Source organism: Mycetomoellerius zeteki, unplaced genomic scaffold (assembly GCF_001594055.1).
Source record: "Mycetomoellerius zeteki isolate Tzet28-1 unplaced genomic scaffold, Tzet1.0 scaffold210, whole genome shotgun sequence".
Classification (NCBI taxonomy): domain Eukaryota; kingdom Metazoa; phylum Arthropoda; class Insecta; order Hymenoptera; family Formicidae; genus Mycetomoellerius; species Mycetomoellerius zeteki.
In genome coordinates this window covers 185820-201338 of record NW_017257066.1, presented here as the reverse complement: position 1 = coordinate 201338, position 15519 = coordinate 185820, and the positions used below count along the sequence as shown (strand labels likewise).

Genomic DNA, 15519 nt, shown 5'->3' with positions numbered 1-15519 from the left:
AAAACTGGGAAAAGTCAGAGAAATTGAAATTGGTCATGGAAAACCGGGAAAAGTCAGGGGAAAATATAAAAGAGACTGGAATTTTGGACTTTTACTAACAAAATTCTCTTAGACTACTCCTATTTCAAATAATTTTCATAATTTTTTAAATATTATATCTGACGTTTATAGTCAAATACGTTCAAAATTCGTGCACTTTAAACGATTTAAAAAAAATAATTAAAATTTATGTTTTATTTAATAATTTTTATTTGATCTCTCTTTTTTCTCATAACTGCATTCTTTTTTCTAATACTAATTTATTTTTTGTTGGCTTGAATTTATCCTCAAAATTTTATTATGCTACTAAGTTTCTTTTGCGTTTTTTATAATATAAGCTAGCTTTCTTATAATCCTTGATTCTAAATGTTAAAATTTTTTACATATTTTATTATGTTAAAATTTTTACATATTTTATATTGATCATGGAACTTTTCCATTTTTATCTAGAAAACCTGGAAAAGTCAGGGAATTTTAAAATTCATTTTCTGTAGCAATCCTGTAATAAATAATTATTCTCTCTATCCTTTTCTGATATGTTGATAAGTATAACTTACTATAATTCATTTAACATTTTTATTTTTTACAAACATACTTATTTATCGCATTATAATACTTGTGTAAAAAGAATAGGTATATACAAGTTTCTGAAATATTATTTTACGACATATATTACTTCGATATAACTGCATATAAATAAACGCGATTCACTTTTCATAGTAGCTTTATGAGTTATAATTTAGCGTGAACCGCGTATCTTTTTCTACGAAAAAATTTCTTACCTCGATGATAGCTAATCACGTTGCGCCAGACGTTACGAGGATGCCGCGGCTTAAAGGGCACATAAGCCTTGCACCTAAACGCGCTCTAATCTACGGAATTATCTGTTTCCGACATTCCTAAGTAACGTGCATCCCTGATATCCCGATACGTGCGGCCCGACGATACCGCGGGTGCGATCTACCGGCACTTAAAGTGCACGAACCCATTGAGCGCACGTGGTCAATGTCCGCGTTGTGCTCGCATTTTTTCGGCTAGAACGCTCGAGTAGCGGATACCGATCCCCCAATCGCCGTTAAGATACGCCTGTAAATCGACCAGGACGATTCACCGTACAAATGTCCTTGCAGATAAGCGCCACGCAAGGCTGACCGCAATCTGCATTCGCCAATAAGGAAGTGTCCGGTTCTGTGCTTTTGACAGATATCATTTGTTACGTTATTTAATCTCTGCTACTTAATATTGCTTCTTTAAAAAAAAAAACCTATTACATCTTTTTGGGGATAATTAATTCATTATTTCCTCGTTATAAGTAGTCCATCGAAAGATACGTGACAAACAATTTTTCGTAATTAAAAATTTTTACCTAATGTATTTTAATAAATCATTGCGCAAATTTTTAATACGAGTTACATGTACAATTCTGCGTATTTATATCTCTATAAATATGACATTGATATAAATGCTCTCGTTTATGTTTACCGTGAATGCACTTGACGCATCTTAAATGAAATATGAATATAGTGGAAATAAATTATAACCAGCTGTCTTTATCTATTGCATGCTAAATGACGCATCTTAAATGAAATCTGAAAAATCATAGATGTAATCCAATTGATATCCTGTTATTCATGTCGATAGCTACTGAATTATGAGTAAAATTCACAAAGTATAATATTATATCTTAAAAAAACAATTAATGTTTTTTTAAGATTAATTATTTAAAAAATTTTTTCGTAATATTATGTAAAAAATAACACATCGTAGCTGAATATTATTTTTACTTTAATTAATCGAGACATTGAAAACACTATATAGTCCCTCAATGCTGACGTCATAAACGTTTATGTTCACGCGAGCGTTTACATGTTTGCAATCGCTCGTGCCAGTTCAACGTACCTACCTTTGACCGTCTTACGCGTCATGTTAATGATGAATACCGTTCTAATGCGATGGGCAGTCTCGAGCTACCTCATTAACCGTGCAATAGGAAAAGTAAGAGAAATAAGAATTGTAGCGAAAATGTATTGGGAGGAAATCAGATCTTGATGAAGCTAAGGAACGCTAAAATAAAAAAGTTATGTTCTAAAATTTATAAATGTACTTCAACACGGAGAGAATTTTTTCTTAGAATTTACCTTGAAAATATGATAGTCCTGGAATAACATTTGTATTTCAAAGAATTTTATGTAAATTTCTTTCATTCATTAATAAAACTATAATAAAATATAAAATAAGTTTGATTAATTTTATTGAAGTGCATAAAAATCTTTAAAATATTGTATTGTATCATATTTTCAGGGTAAATTAAAAAAAAATTCTCTCCCTGTGAAGGGATATAATAGAAAAGTTCTATAGCATAGAATCTTGGAGATTCTGCCGTCGCATCTTATAGTGTTTTTCACTGGCAGAGCTAGTGCACACTCAGTGCACATTAAAGCTGTAGTACATTAACCTAATCTGAATGTAAAAGTGAGATATCTCATCTAATAAAATACCCAATGTATATTTTATCAAATAGCACAATAAAATGCATTGAGGATTTCGAGATTTAATTCGTTTCTATATTTTTATGAAACGTACATCTTTACATCGATTTGTGTACAACGGCTTTAAAGTGCACTGAGTGCGCATCAGCTCTGTCAGTGAAAAATGCTATTAGATTTGACAACTCTCAGATTTCTTTGATCGTTTGCTTGATAAGTTACGTTTCGCATTCTTTTTAATCCGTGTTTTTCTTTTTCGATCTATAATCCTAGTTATTTCAAATGTGTGATCAATTTAATGGATTATACCTTCTTCCTGCACTTATTAAAATATTTAAAAGTATTTTTTCTTTAGAATCTACCGACAGAATTTGTAAAGCATTCGGTTTATTAGGATCGTATAATGCTAAAAGAATTCAGTGACGCTCCTGGTCTCGTTACGTTTTTTATGCATGCGAATTTTCTTGAAAAGCGCGCGATGTGTGGTATCGTCGATAGCAATTAGCGATGTGCAATGTGGCGCCTTAGGCACGCGTCAAGCGACAGGTTGAGAGGAAACTGATGAGAGAGAAGGCCCTTTTTGCAGCTGGTCTCTGTCCCGGTGTGCGTTCGTCTGACGCACGGACATGCGGATCGTGATGTCAATTACTAACGAAGACAGTCGGCAGGACTGACTGTCACAGGCAGCACCAGCCGCAGTGACAGCGGCACGCGTCTTAAGTCGCGTTCACAAGACTGCGAGAAGCGGCTATAAATCCTCCTCCGGATGCCTGGAACGTTTCTTGCTGATGTTGCCCGCTAATGCCCGCTAGCGTCTCTATGAATCTGGACTTAATTAATCTCAGAACGCTACTGTGTTTGCATCAACTGATAATGAATTGTCTTCATTAACATGAGTCTAAAGGAATCCGTTCTATTTGCATGTTGTATTAAATGTTTAAGAACATAGTAGCATGATCAGAAATTTTGAAGTTTCCAAAGAAGATTTAGGTTGCGTTCCGTTTCACGCATGATGCGCATGATGCATCATTTATCCTTGTTATTCACCGAATGTTAAAATGATGCATCATGCACATCATGCGTGAAACGGAATGCACCCTTAAAGATTCAAAGTTTAAAGAATTCGAAGTTTCAAAATCTCAGACGAACAAATCTTCAAATTTCGATTTACTTCAGGTTAAAATATGTTTCACTAGATAAACACTGAGAATATTTCACTTTAAAAAAATTTTTATACGGAAAGAACGGCTGATGTACTCGTATTTAAAAATTTAACTAGATATATAGAGCTGAAAATAATTTTGTTATTTGGAGATCATCAGAACAATTAAATATAATATACGTAAAATGCTCAAGCTGGTTACAAAAATGTCAAAACTTTTTGAAGCATTATGCTTGAGTGTTCTCTGTAATTATTATGATAATCCAACAAAATTATTTTCAGATTTCTATCTAAATTTTTAGATACTTCAGCAAAACCATTCAATAAACTAATAGCGATCCTATTTCAATTTCTATCGATAAGTATTAATGTTTTGGTATCGTAACCATGGTTATCATATTTATCACGTAAATCTGCTTGATAAACTATACGTGCCGCCAGCACGTAAGGTGATAAATTTATTTACTGAATTCTTATTACCATCTACGGTATCTGGTAGACCTTTATTGGCACGGTCGCCAAGATAAATGACGTGAATGCACTCTTAGATTCTATTTACATCTGAGAAGGACAATTTCTGACACACGACGAAATGATTTATCTTGACTTTAATCTACTCGAATTAAATCTCGATCCAACGCGTGGGATCTCTTCGCGTGAATATGTGCATAATTTGAAAAATGCACATAACCTTGAATCTAAGAATCGCGATTAAAAAAGACGTAACTTTCAATTGTTTCAAGACATTGTCTCCGAAGAGAACAAAATTCTAACTGTTAAGGAGGTTCTCGCGCTATTTCCTAGTCAATAGACAATTTATTCACAATAATATGTAAAATAATTAAAATAATGGAATAAAAAGGTTACTAACAATCTTATGCGATTATACATAATTAATTTTATATGTTACTAAATATTTTCAAAATGACAAAATAAAAGTTGTAAGATGCTCATTTGATATGCATCGTCCATTTGACTAGCTTTTTTCATTAAAGAATATAAATTTTTTGTAAACTGTACGGTCAGTTTAAATGAAACTTTACGAAAACAAACTTAAGTGTTTACTTTATGATTACGATGATAACTTCTGATGAACGATGATTTTTAAATTGCTGTCTTATATGCAAGTGTCTCAATTTAAAAGAGAATAACTACAGAATAAGGTTATACCTTCAACTTGTAATGTAAAATTCTATAAATTTAGAATTAAATATCTTCAAAATGGTACGGTAAAAATCAGTGAAATTTTTTCTAGATATTATTGATATTATTAACTTTTGCATTACGTGTATATTATAGACTTGTCTTATTTTTCATCAAACACGAGAATCTCCTTAAATTATGTACTAAGCTCTAAAAATCCGATGGTTACATCAACATTTGGTGAACTCGAAACTTAAGTTCCCCCTAGATTGTGAATACATGGAATTCGAAAAATTCAGGCTGTTGAATGATATCTCAGGGATATCCAGGGATCTTTAGGATCTAAAGCAACTGACTTGCAGGTAATAATTGCACTTTTCTGCATAACCGACGAACGAGCCGATTGCTCTCGGCTCAGCTCGTCTCGGGTTTCATAGAATTTCCACTTGGCTTCCGAGAGAGGAAGAGAGAGAAAGTGAGAGAGACCCTTGCGTTGCAATATCGATCACAAGGATCGCGGTAGGTGTTCCACAACGCGGGTATAATAATAACCCGGCTTAACAAGGGCACGGGAGTTCAGGTAGGCGCTCTCCAGCGGAATCGGCCACGTAGGTAGGAAGTCGAGCAACAAATGGGTAGGTGGCTGCTGACTGGCTCTCGACCTCGTCGACCGCCACGATTAATACTTCTATCGTGCATTGTTCCTCGTCACGTAAATCTTCGGCCATCCGAGATAAGCCACCACGGAAACCATTTATAAAACCGATTTATATCATTACCAACGGCTTCGCAGTTGCTCTGCAAATATTCTCGCGTCAGCTGATCGTCTTACCGTTTCCTCTTCTCATAACTGCCTGGATAATAGTACAGCTAGCCACCGACCGAAACGATAGGAATGATTAGAGCTGTCTCTGCGATTCAGTTGTTTGTTAAGATTTACGGTGTCAGAGTAAATATATATCATTACGCGATAATGAATTCCGAACCATTGATCGCTCTATACACTTATATAAACTCTTGATAGCAATTACATTAACAATCACGCAGCTTATTATTCTTTGCTTTTTATAAAACATTGAGAATAGACGAAAAAAAAAAAACAGAACGCGTTCTGCTTTATCTTTCTCAGCTAAGAAATTTGAGAAGGCTTGAAGTACCATTTCTGAAGAAGTACTGAAGTATACCCTACACTTTTCTTCTCATTTCGTCTTTCTGACCGATTAATTCCATTTCGATTTGTCGATAGAGAAGGGAAAGTTGATTAACAACGACTGTATCTGCCAACTGACGTTAGTCGGACTGTGCAACCGGTCGTATGTTGTATTTTTATAATCTACATATGATTATTCAGTCTATAATTTCGATATATAGGTCAATGTCTCGGACCGCAATAAAGTATCAATCGTACTTCATCTCGTCCCAATCGCGCGGACGTTCTACTTTTGGTAGATTAATTTTTTCCTCCCACCGTTCCTCCCCCTCTCTCTTTCTTTCTCTCGCCTCTTTCTCTTCCGCCCTCTCTCACTTATCTCGTTTTGTTTTGTTGTCATTTTCGCGCGTCTCATTTCTTATAATCTACATATGGTTTTGCGGGTCAATGTTGCGCGCGCGTGCATACCGCAATAAAGTATCAATCATACCGCCTCATCTCTTGGACCGGCGTGGCCGGCCGACCAACCCGCTCCGCTCCGGGATGCTGCGCACCGCGTGGCGCCCAAGTGTGTTCCGCCTCGCGAATATGAAGAGTGCCAGCAGCCTGGTGACACACTTCCCCAATTCTCGCATTGTTCTTCATCCGCGTGCACGTACGAAATAAATCTTCATGCGACGGGGAGGGCAGGAATGAGCGAGGGAGGAAGAAAAGGGGGCTGACTGGTTCCCCTGGCCTCGTGACCGGCTCGTAATTGCAATTGCTTTTCGTGGGAGGGCCGGTAGATAATTGATAATTAAGCGCGCGCCCTCCTTGCCCCCGGCAAAGAAGCTGAGAGTTCGGGAACGATGAGAGGGAAGAGGGCGGCAGAGGGAACGAAAGACCAAATGTAACGATGCCATTTGAGACCGGATGCGATTGACTGGCATCCTTGCTTTCTCATTACCGTACGTTATATTCTGATTCTTTATCCACTGCAATTTAATTATTTATATATCAAATTGTATCAGAGAAACTTGAATGTGTATATTTGTTTCACTGTTCATTAAATTTGATCTAGTTTAGATGACGCATCTTTAAAAGTAAACAAAGGAAAGGTTTACTTAAGTGGACCGTATGATATTTTTAATTAATGGAATATTAATCTTGATTATAGCGAGTTACGAATCGAATTCTTTTCTGAAATGTATTATACGTCTCAATTTAATACGTATTTTCATTCTCCGTGTTACATCAATTCGCGTCATTGGAAATTTCTAAAAAACTTGTTTCTACAAGTCATTACACCCGCGGTATGCAGACGCACCGCAATCGGTCTCCGTCTCAATAACCAAAATTCAAATCGACATTGAAATTCCATTTTAGCAGGCTTATCTTAATTTTTCGACACATGTGCGCAAACAAGCAGCGTGGACGTCAATACGCGCTCGAATGTCTCAGAACGGTTAGGATTGACGTTGGAAGGTCGAGTAACTTTTCTTATTTTTCCAAGAATAACGGTTAACGGTTAATGTGGAGAAAAAAAAGGAGATGAAATGCGGGTCACTTCACAGAGTGTTTTTTATGACTGTTTTTACGAAGAATGTGCTACACGTTCGCGAGATGAATCTATGTTAAACGACAAGATTAATAATATTATTAACTGTACATGCGCATAACCAGCAGACCGTAGTAGCGCCGCGATTAATAAATAATAACGATTTTTCGTTTTTAACTCGTTTGTTTGCAGGCGATACATTCGTGGATCTTTCCCATGTACACTGATCGTAACGTGCGAATCTAAGTGTTACAACGATATTTCAGTTTATTGCCTTGACTTTACTCTTCTCTATTCGAGACGACTGTCACTCGTTATATCAACTATAAATTACTGGTAGTAGTATCTTTCTCTCTCTTTCTCTTTTTTTCTTCTTATCTAAGGGTGAACCCGGTAGGAACTCTAGCATTGTAAAACTACGAGTAATAACATTGTAACTCATTGTCAGTGGTAAGGCAATAATGTGGCGTCCCGCTGCGTCGGGTTGGTTGATGTCGCTTTCGTGAAAACGTGCGTTGTCGCACGAAGGAAACATACGTCCTGGGATATACGCTGGTCTACGTTCGTAGTTCCGCTTCCCAGACTGGTGTTTATTATAGAAAAGTGGAGAGATTAAAAAATCTCTTTTGCAAACAATATAAATAAATATACTTTGAAGTAAGAACTCGATTAAATAAGACCCAAATACATTGTTGATGTATTGCATCAATTTGTACAAAAATATTACAAGAATGCACAACAATATATAAAATATGTATTATAATAATAAAAAACTGTATATAACTGATTTCAGTACTTAACTCTTTTTCGAAAATGTTAGAAATATCGCTTTTGCGATTCCGTATTGCATATATGTCAAACACAACAATATTTCACATATAATTAATAAACTAAGTATTAAGGCTCAATTATTGAGACAAATCAATACACTCAAACAATGCTGATTAGAGCCAACACAGGATGTCAATGTGAAGTTTGGTTTATTTAAAAAATAAAATAATATAAAAAAAAAACGCAAACGTTTGACATCGCAGTTACATCACTACGCTTAGCTGACTGATTTCTGTTAACATTTTTATATGTGAGAGTATTGATAAGAATCCAATATTTCACATGTTGTAGGTAATATTTTTTCAATCTACTATATGCGTGAGTTATAATTAAAATGCTGGAATTTAAGGTTTCGGATACCCGCGTATTCATTGATCTCACGGAAAGCCGTTTATGCGGAATTCGCGGTCTTCTAATCGGGAAGCATTATTAGTCGACAATACCTGCTCTGTACACAAAAGGCGAATAGCCGGGGGATCGTTATCTGCGCCACAAACACGAAGAAACATAACTTCGTCGTCGGGATCGTTGCTTATCCGGCGAGATCGCGTAGGTGTTAAAGCGCGCGGTTCTCGCCCACTTGAATCGATTCCGAATGGACAGCACGATCGTTTCGTCTTATCGTTCTGTTAACTGTCGCGTCGTTAAGGAGACCGCCCGTCGAAAATTACAGTCTACCTGTACATTTTTCTATCGGCATTTCCTACAGTGCTCAAAAAATTTAAAAACGATAGATAAAATGCTGATAGAATCTTATGAAATTTTCAGTTTTGCGAGATTATTATTTAAGACTATTAATTATACTCACTTAATTTATTAAAATTGTGTCTTCTTCAAAACCTTAAAAAGTTCGCAAAAAGATGTACTTATAAATATGTCTAGGTTATTGAGTTTGTTTTATTAATGTTAAGAAAAATATTCTATTCATATATATATTTTTTAAATTAATTAATATAATAACATATATGATATATATTATATTTATATATATGTATGTATAAATTTTAAATGAGAATTACATGCAGGGTTGCCACACACCTGGAAAACCGGGAAAAATCAGGGAAATTGAAATTGGTCATGAAAAACTGGGAAAAGTCAGGGGAAAATGTAAAAAAGTTTGGAATTTTGAAATTTACTCACCACATTTCCTTAAACTGCTCCTATTCCAAATAATTGTTACAATTTTTTAAATATTATATCTGACGTTTATAGTCAAATACGTTCAAAACTCATGCACTTTAAACGATTTTAATAAAATAATTAAAATTTATATTTTATTCAGTATTTTTATTTGATCGCCCTTTTTGGTAACTGCATTTTTCTTCCAATAATTAATTTTTTGTTGGCTTGAATTTGCACCCAAAATTTTATTATGCTACTAAGCCTTTTTTGCATTATTTTTAATAATATAGGCTAGCTTTTTCCTACACTGAAAAAAAATATATTCAATTTTAATAAGTATTTAGTTCAATACTGCCAACTAAATATTTATTAAATATAAAGATATATTTATTTGATACAGGAAACATTAATTTGATTTAATAATCTTCTTTTTACTGAACAATTATTTACTGGCAATATTTTAATTAAGTTTAATTGGCAATATTGAACTAAATATTTATTAAAATTGACTATATTTTTTTCTGAGTGTACAATCCTTGATTCTAAATGTGTTAAAATTTACATATTTTATATTGGAAAATTTTTCATTTTCATCTGGAAAACCTGGAAGTCAGGGAATATTAAAATTCATTTTCTGTGACAACCCTGACATGTATCTTTAATTCACAATTTATATACAATTTATCTTAATTTAATTTATATACTGAATATCTTGCTTAAATGCTTTAACTTAATTTTATTTCAAAACTGATTTCTCTAAATTTGTCAGCTAAAATTGAATTAAATATAAAGATGTATTTATAGGTAAAATTATAAATGCAGATTGGAAGTCAGTGAATAATTGCGGCTCATTTTCACGAAATTACGCGACGCGATGCAAAGTGCATTAAAGAGTTGCTTAATCAAGAGGCGTTCTGCATTATTTCATAACTGGACGAATCACGTTGGCGGCGAGTTGCACAACTCACCGCCGCGCCACGCCGATGCATTTCACGCGACACGCGCGAACGCAATTCCGGCATCGCGTTCAATTGCCTCGAATACAATCGATCAATAAATATTTATGAGCGACTCGAGCATGTCTCGCGACGCGACAGATGCACGCCTGCCGATGTTTTACGTCGATGACGTCTGTTAGAGACTGCAGACGGGATGATATGTTCGACATAGTAAAAGATACAGTTTTTTTAATCTCTTAAAGTACGAAATGCCGAAATAACAAGAAAAGACTTAAGTAAAATATCTTTGTTATATGCGTAGCTTTCTTATCCAAATTTCCGTGAGATTTAATAATGTACACTTATCTGAACCATATCTCTATAATTTTCAAAATTTACCATATCTCTATAATTTTCAAAATTTACAGAGATTTTTAAAAATTAAAAATTCTCTATAATTTTGAGATTCTATAATCTTAAGATATAAAAATTTCGTAATTTTAACACTTGTAACGTTCCAAAGATCTCTAGATTATGACTCATATTTATGACGAAATTCGAGCCGAATTTTTGTTTGCATAATAATAAGCATAATTTTTTTCACGGTACCATCAGCTTTAAAGCTCTTTTTTTAATATTAACGATTCTCTTAAGACGTTATATTGTATAGAAGGGATACTTGCCGTTACCGGAGTTCTTGCGCTTATTTACGAGCACGTTACACGCAATGTTAATTCGACAGATTTGATCATAAATAACGTCCGTGTATACCCACACGGACCAGGTATATATTTATCTCACTCTATAAAATTCATTCCCGCCGGATGTACCGCAGTTTAGGTGATGGCTGAAATTTATGAACGCAGGTTGTGGAATCAACGCGCAGCAAATTTTGAACGCGTTCGTCCGGCACATATTTTTTTACAATCATTAAATTTTATGCACGTGCGCAAATATAGATACAAAAGTATTCCAAAAAGGCTAGTTAGTCGTGCGTATATTCCGAGATGTAAAAGTTCCGAGCAAAATCCCAAGAATTTATTTAAATTTCTGGTCTTTCAACCATATCCCACAAACGCGCGACTTTTTCTTTAGAGCACGAAAGGATTTAGAAGATTGATTTCTATTTGCCGAGCATCTAAAGAAATAGTGTCTCACATTTAAACGCGCTGGGATATCGATAGATACGAGTAGAGATACGTCAAATTAAATTCGATTCTCGGTTCTTGAATGTCACAGCAATCAGTCGTTTTCCATCGATTGTTTCAGGAGAATGGCTGTCTGTACTCGCATATACGGTGGGGCGAGGCCTTCGTCGTGGTCTACAGCGTGACATGTAAACGGAGCTTTCAGGAAGCCCGTGGACTTCTCAAACAACTCGCAGATCTACGCCTGCCATCCTATTTCACCGCCCTCCTGCTCGGCAACAAGAGAGATTTGGATCATGCACGGTAAGCGTAAATCACACATTGTTAGAAATATGATTAACGGTTCCGCGTAACGGGCGGGCGTGTATCTCCGGTAACATCTGATGACGATCTCTTAACTGATATACGACCAAATAAACCGCACACGTACGCATCATAAAAACGGTATTTATTAATAAATCGGTAGCGGGGCGTAATTTTTCGCCACTTCATCGGCGTGAGAGAAGCCCTTCCGGTGTGTCTCGGAGCTCGTTTATCGCGTGTATTATATATAATTATAATTAATAATCGTCGTTCTTTCTGAGGTATAATTTATTAGTATCTCCTGGACTTGCAGAATTCGATATTATATTACCGTAGTTACATTTCAATCTGCTGTTGAATAATTGTTAATAGTCTGCATGATACTTGAATGCTGCTGAATATATTTCCCGCATTAAATAAAAGTAAAAGAAAAACGATGCTTGAGTGTTCGTAAGTATTGTTATGCTTACACATGGCCCATTTTTATTTACGGCTTCGCAAGTCTGACACACTTTATCGATTGTCGTCTCTTAAGGGGTTCTCACACGGTCAATATTTCTGATAATGATTTTTTTTTAATTAAATAGATTGAAAGTACATAACTTTTAAAATTTTAACATCAGATTCAATGAAAGAGACGTCGAACAGAGGACTTTTCTTCAGTATACGATACTGAATCCCATTCTTGTGCGGAAAAAAAAACGATTTTGCTGAATCTAAAAATTTAGTTAGATACAGATTTGACAGATTAATTTTATTGGACCATTAAAATAATTATAGGAAACTTAAGCCTGATGAGAGCAATACTATAAAAAATTTTGAGCAACAATCTTGAGCACCTTACATAATTACTTTGATGACACAGAATTAAAAATTATTTTCAGATCTGTATCTTGCTAAATTTTTAGACATTTTAGCAAAACCGTTCTTTTCGTGCAGAATTGAGATTTATTGGGGAGCTCATTCGATTGCTCGATACGAATCGTATGAGGGCCGCTTAAGTGGCTCGCTCGACGCAAGAATTACAATATCATTTCGTGTCGCGCGATCGGGAGATCGTGCGACACGGCTTCATGTATCGCCTTCGGCGGATCGTCGATTATTCGATCGTTCCTCTTTTTCTTTTAACATCGCATTTTATCTCAGCTGATCGCACACGTGCGCGTGTAAGTACGTGTGCCCGGCCTCTATTAATCCTGTAGTTCACTTTCCACTTGCGAGTAACAGGATCCTCGACGGCTGCTTCCTAGATGGGATGAGATTTCGCGTGTGCCACGCGATTCGTATTTTTCCGCAGGCAACTCTTTATCAGGTTCTTCCAGCAGATTTTGTTGTTTCTTTTACACTCGGTTCACCATGCTCACGTTGCTTACTACGAATTGCTTCTGTTGTCTCATCAAGAAGAAAATGACGCATTTTGGTCCTTCATGTCCCAAAGTTCCCTTAACCCTTTGAAGCATACATTTTTCTTTTTAACCTTTTTCTGTGAAATTCGGTACACGAGGATTTTTCAGGTCGCTGATTACGAATCCAAAGTCAAAATATAAAAATATTGCATCCAAGATTCAAGGCGGATTAAAAAAAACTGGTGGATTAAATAAAACTGAATTTATGCATTTCCCTTCCGCCATTTTGAATCAATAATTTTGGAAATCTAGCATCGGATTAGTAATTAGCGACCACAAAAACCCTCTACACGAAGTTTCAAGCTAAAACGTTAAAAAACCTGGTCAAAAATGAATTTTTCCGAAAAATGGGTTTTTTTTAATCTTTGTTTATTTATAAAACTGTTACAATAAATAATAAGGATTACTAAACTATTTTTTTAATAGTCTTCTACTTCTATGACTCCAGGAAAACACAAAAAACCAAATTTAAATGCATCAATTAGAAAATAAACGATCAAAAACTGAAGAAGTTTAGGTGGTACGTAGGTTACCACCATGTTTCAAAGGATTAAGTGTACATAGAAGAGACTTACATATGTAGTTAAATTATACAAAATCTTTGAACGTCCGAGAATGTCTAAATCTTCTAAGCGCTGTATGGTTCGATAGTATTAATTCTTATGACTTCTCTCTCGCATATACGTATATTTCACGTCTATTCACGAACTACCGGAATTACTGGAAACTTTTTATACGACGTTCCTGTTTAAGAAGTTTTCGCCGCGCGTGCGTGAGTTTCTTTTTTTTACCGGTACAGTGCGCGTTTTCGCAAAAACCAGTTCAACGAACCGAACGTTCGATCGGCCACACGATGACGGAGTAAGTTAATCGGCCGGCTGGCACGTCAACTCCGGCGAGCGATTCATCCAAGTCGGTCAAGCGACTTGGACAGGGTAAACAGATCTGGCGTGGCGAAATATCGCGTGAACGGTTTTCTAGACGCGCGACGAACGACACAATCACTACCGGGTACCTCTCGAATCGATGGCATCCGATACTGACACTGCGGTCTACGCTTAGATGCCACGTGTCACGTTTCACGCATTGCCGTCGAGAATTCAGCGGTTCGACAAGTATGCTAATAAATGAATGTCATATCAAGTAGCTTGCCGATCATAGTTTGGTCGAGCAAACGTAAAGATAATTAAATTACACAAATTTCCTTGATTTTATGTCATGTTCTTAGAGAAATTTATGTAAGGTCTTAAAATTAAGAATTAGCAATTTAGATCTCCGGAAATATTTAAGACCTTAAAAATTAAAAAATTTTTATTTTAAAGTTTATGAAATTAATTTTTTTTTAATTTATAAAAGAAATATCAATCTTTTAACGATAATCTAATTTAGCAAACTAATCCTGCAATTAGTGATAATTGTCAACGTGATCGGCTTCTATAAAACGATGTAATTTCTTCGATATATGAGTTTTTATATTCGAACGAAGAACTGTGAAAAAATGTAGCTTGTTCAGTAAAAGATACGCGATACAAACAAGTATGGCTTCTATGCGGTTTCTTGGTCGCTAGTACATATTTTGTCGCATTTTATGCAACCAATGGCTTCAAAGTGCATCACCGACATTGCATGATTCGGGCGAGAGAAAGCTAAGAAATACAAATATACGCCGTTTTTGCTTGTAACTTGTATAATAAAGAGTGGTGGCTCATTAGCCTTGCTGAATCGGTTTCTCATGTGTCCGCTGCAGATTAATTAACATGACAGTGATGAGCGTGCGAATAAATATTCGAATTTTTCACTTCGTGAACTTACCATGTCGTAGATTTCACAGATCGATGATTTTCTTTCAAACGCACGAAGCAAAAAACAAAGCATTTTCTCTTAAGTTCGAGTTCTCTTATAATTAGTTTAGTTGATTGTAAATGAAATTAAATTTTTCTTCTCGAGGAATAAAATTTCTTTTAATAATAAAATATATGAATAAAAGCAATATTTACGATTGTCTTTAATTATATTAATATAGAATTTTATAAAATTGTTTAAGTATTGTCAATATAAAATTTTATTTAAGATTAAAATTAGTAAAACTTTTTTGAGAGGAGACTTACATTTTCTTTTACACGCGGTTAATAGCCAGAGATAATCTTTTATTTTGGCTTTTTTTCGCTAACGAATTGTCTTCATTATCACTTGTTACGTCGCTCACATTCCGAAGATTGCGCCTTGATCGTTGTAGCTGCGGAAGAAACACAGG

General features: G+C 35.2%; 1 protein-coding gene across 3 annotated transcripts in view; it reads left to right on the top strand.

Moving 5' to 3' along the window:
- The window catches only part of LOC108722566 (ras-related and estrogen-regulated growth inhibitor), a 40170-nt gene that overhangs the window by 19622 nt on the left and 5029 nt on the right, over nt 1–15519 (top strand). For all 3 annotated transcript variants that reach the window (XM_018447747.1, XM_018447748.1, XM_018447746.1), the window contains one exon: nt 11678–11859. In XM_018447747.1, coding sequence (XP_018303249.1) covers nt 11678–11859 — 182 coding nt within the window. The remainder of the gene's footprint in view (nt 1–11677; nt 11860–15519) is intronic.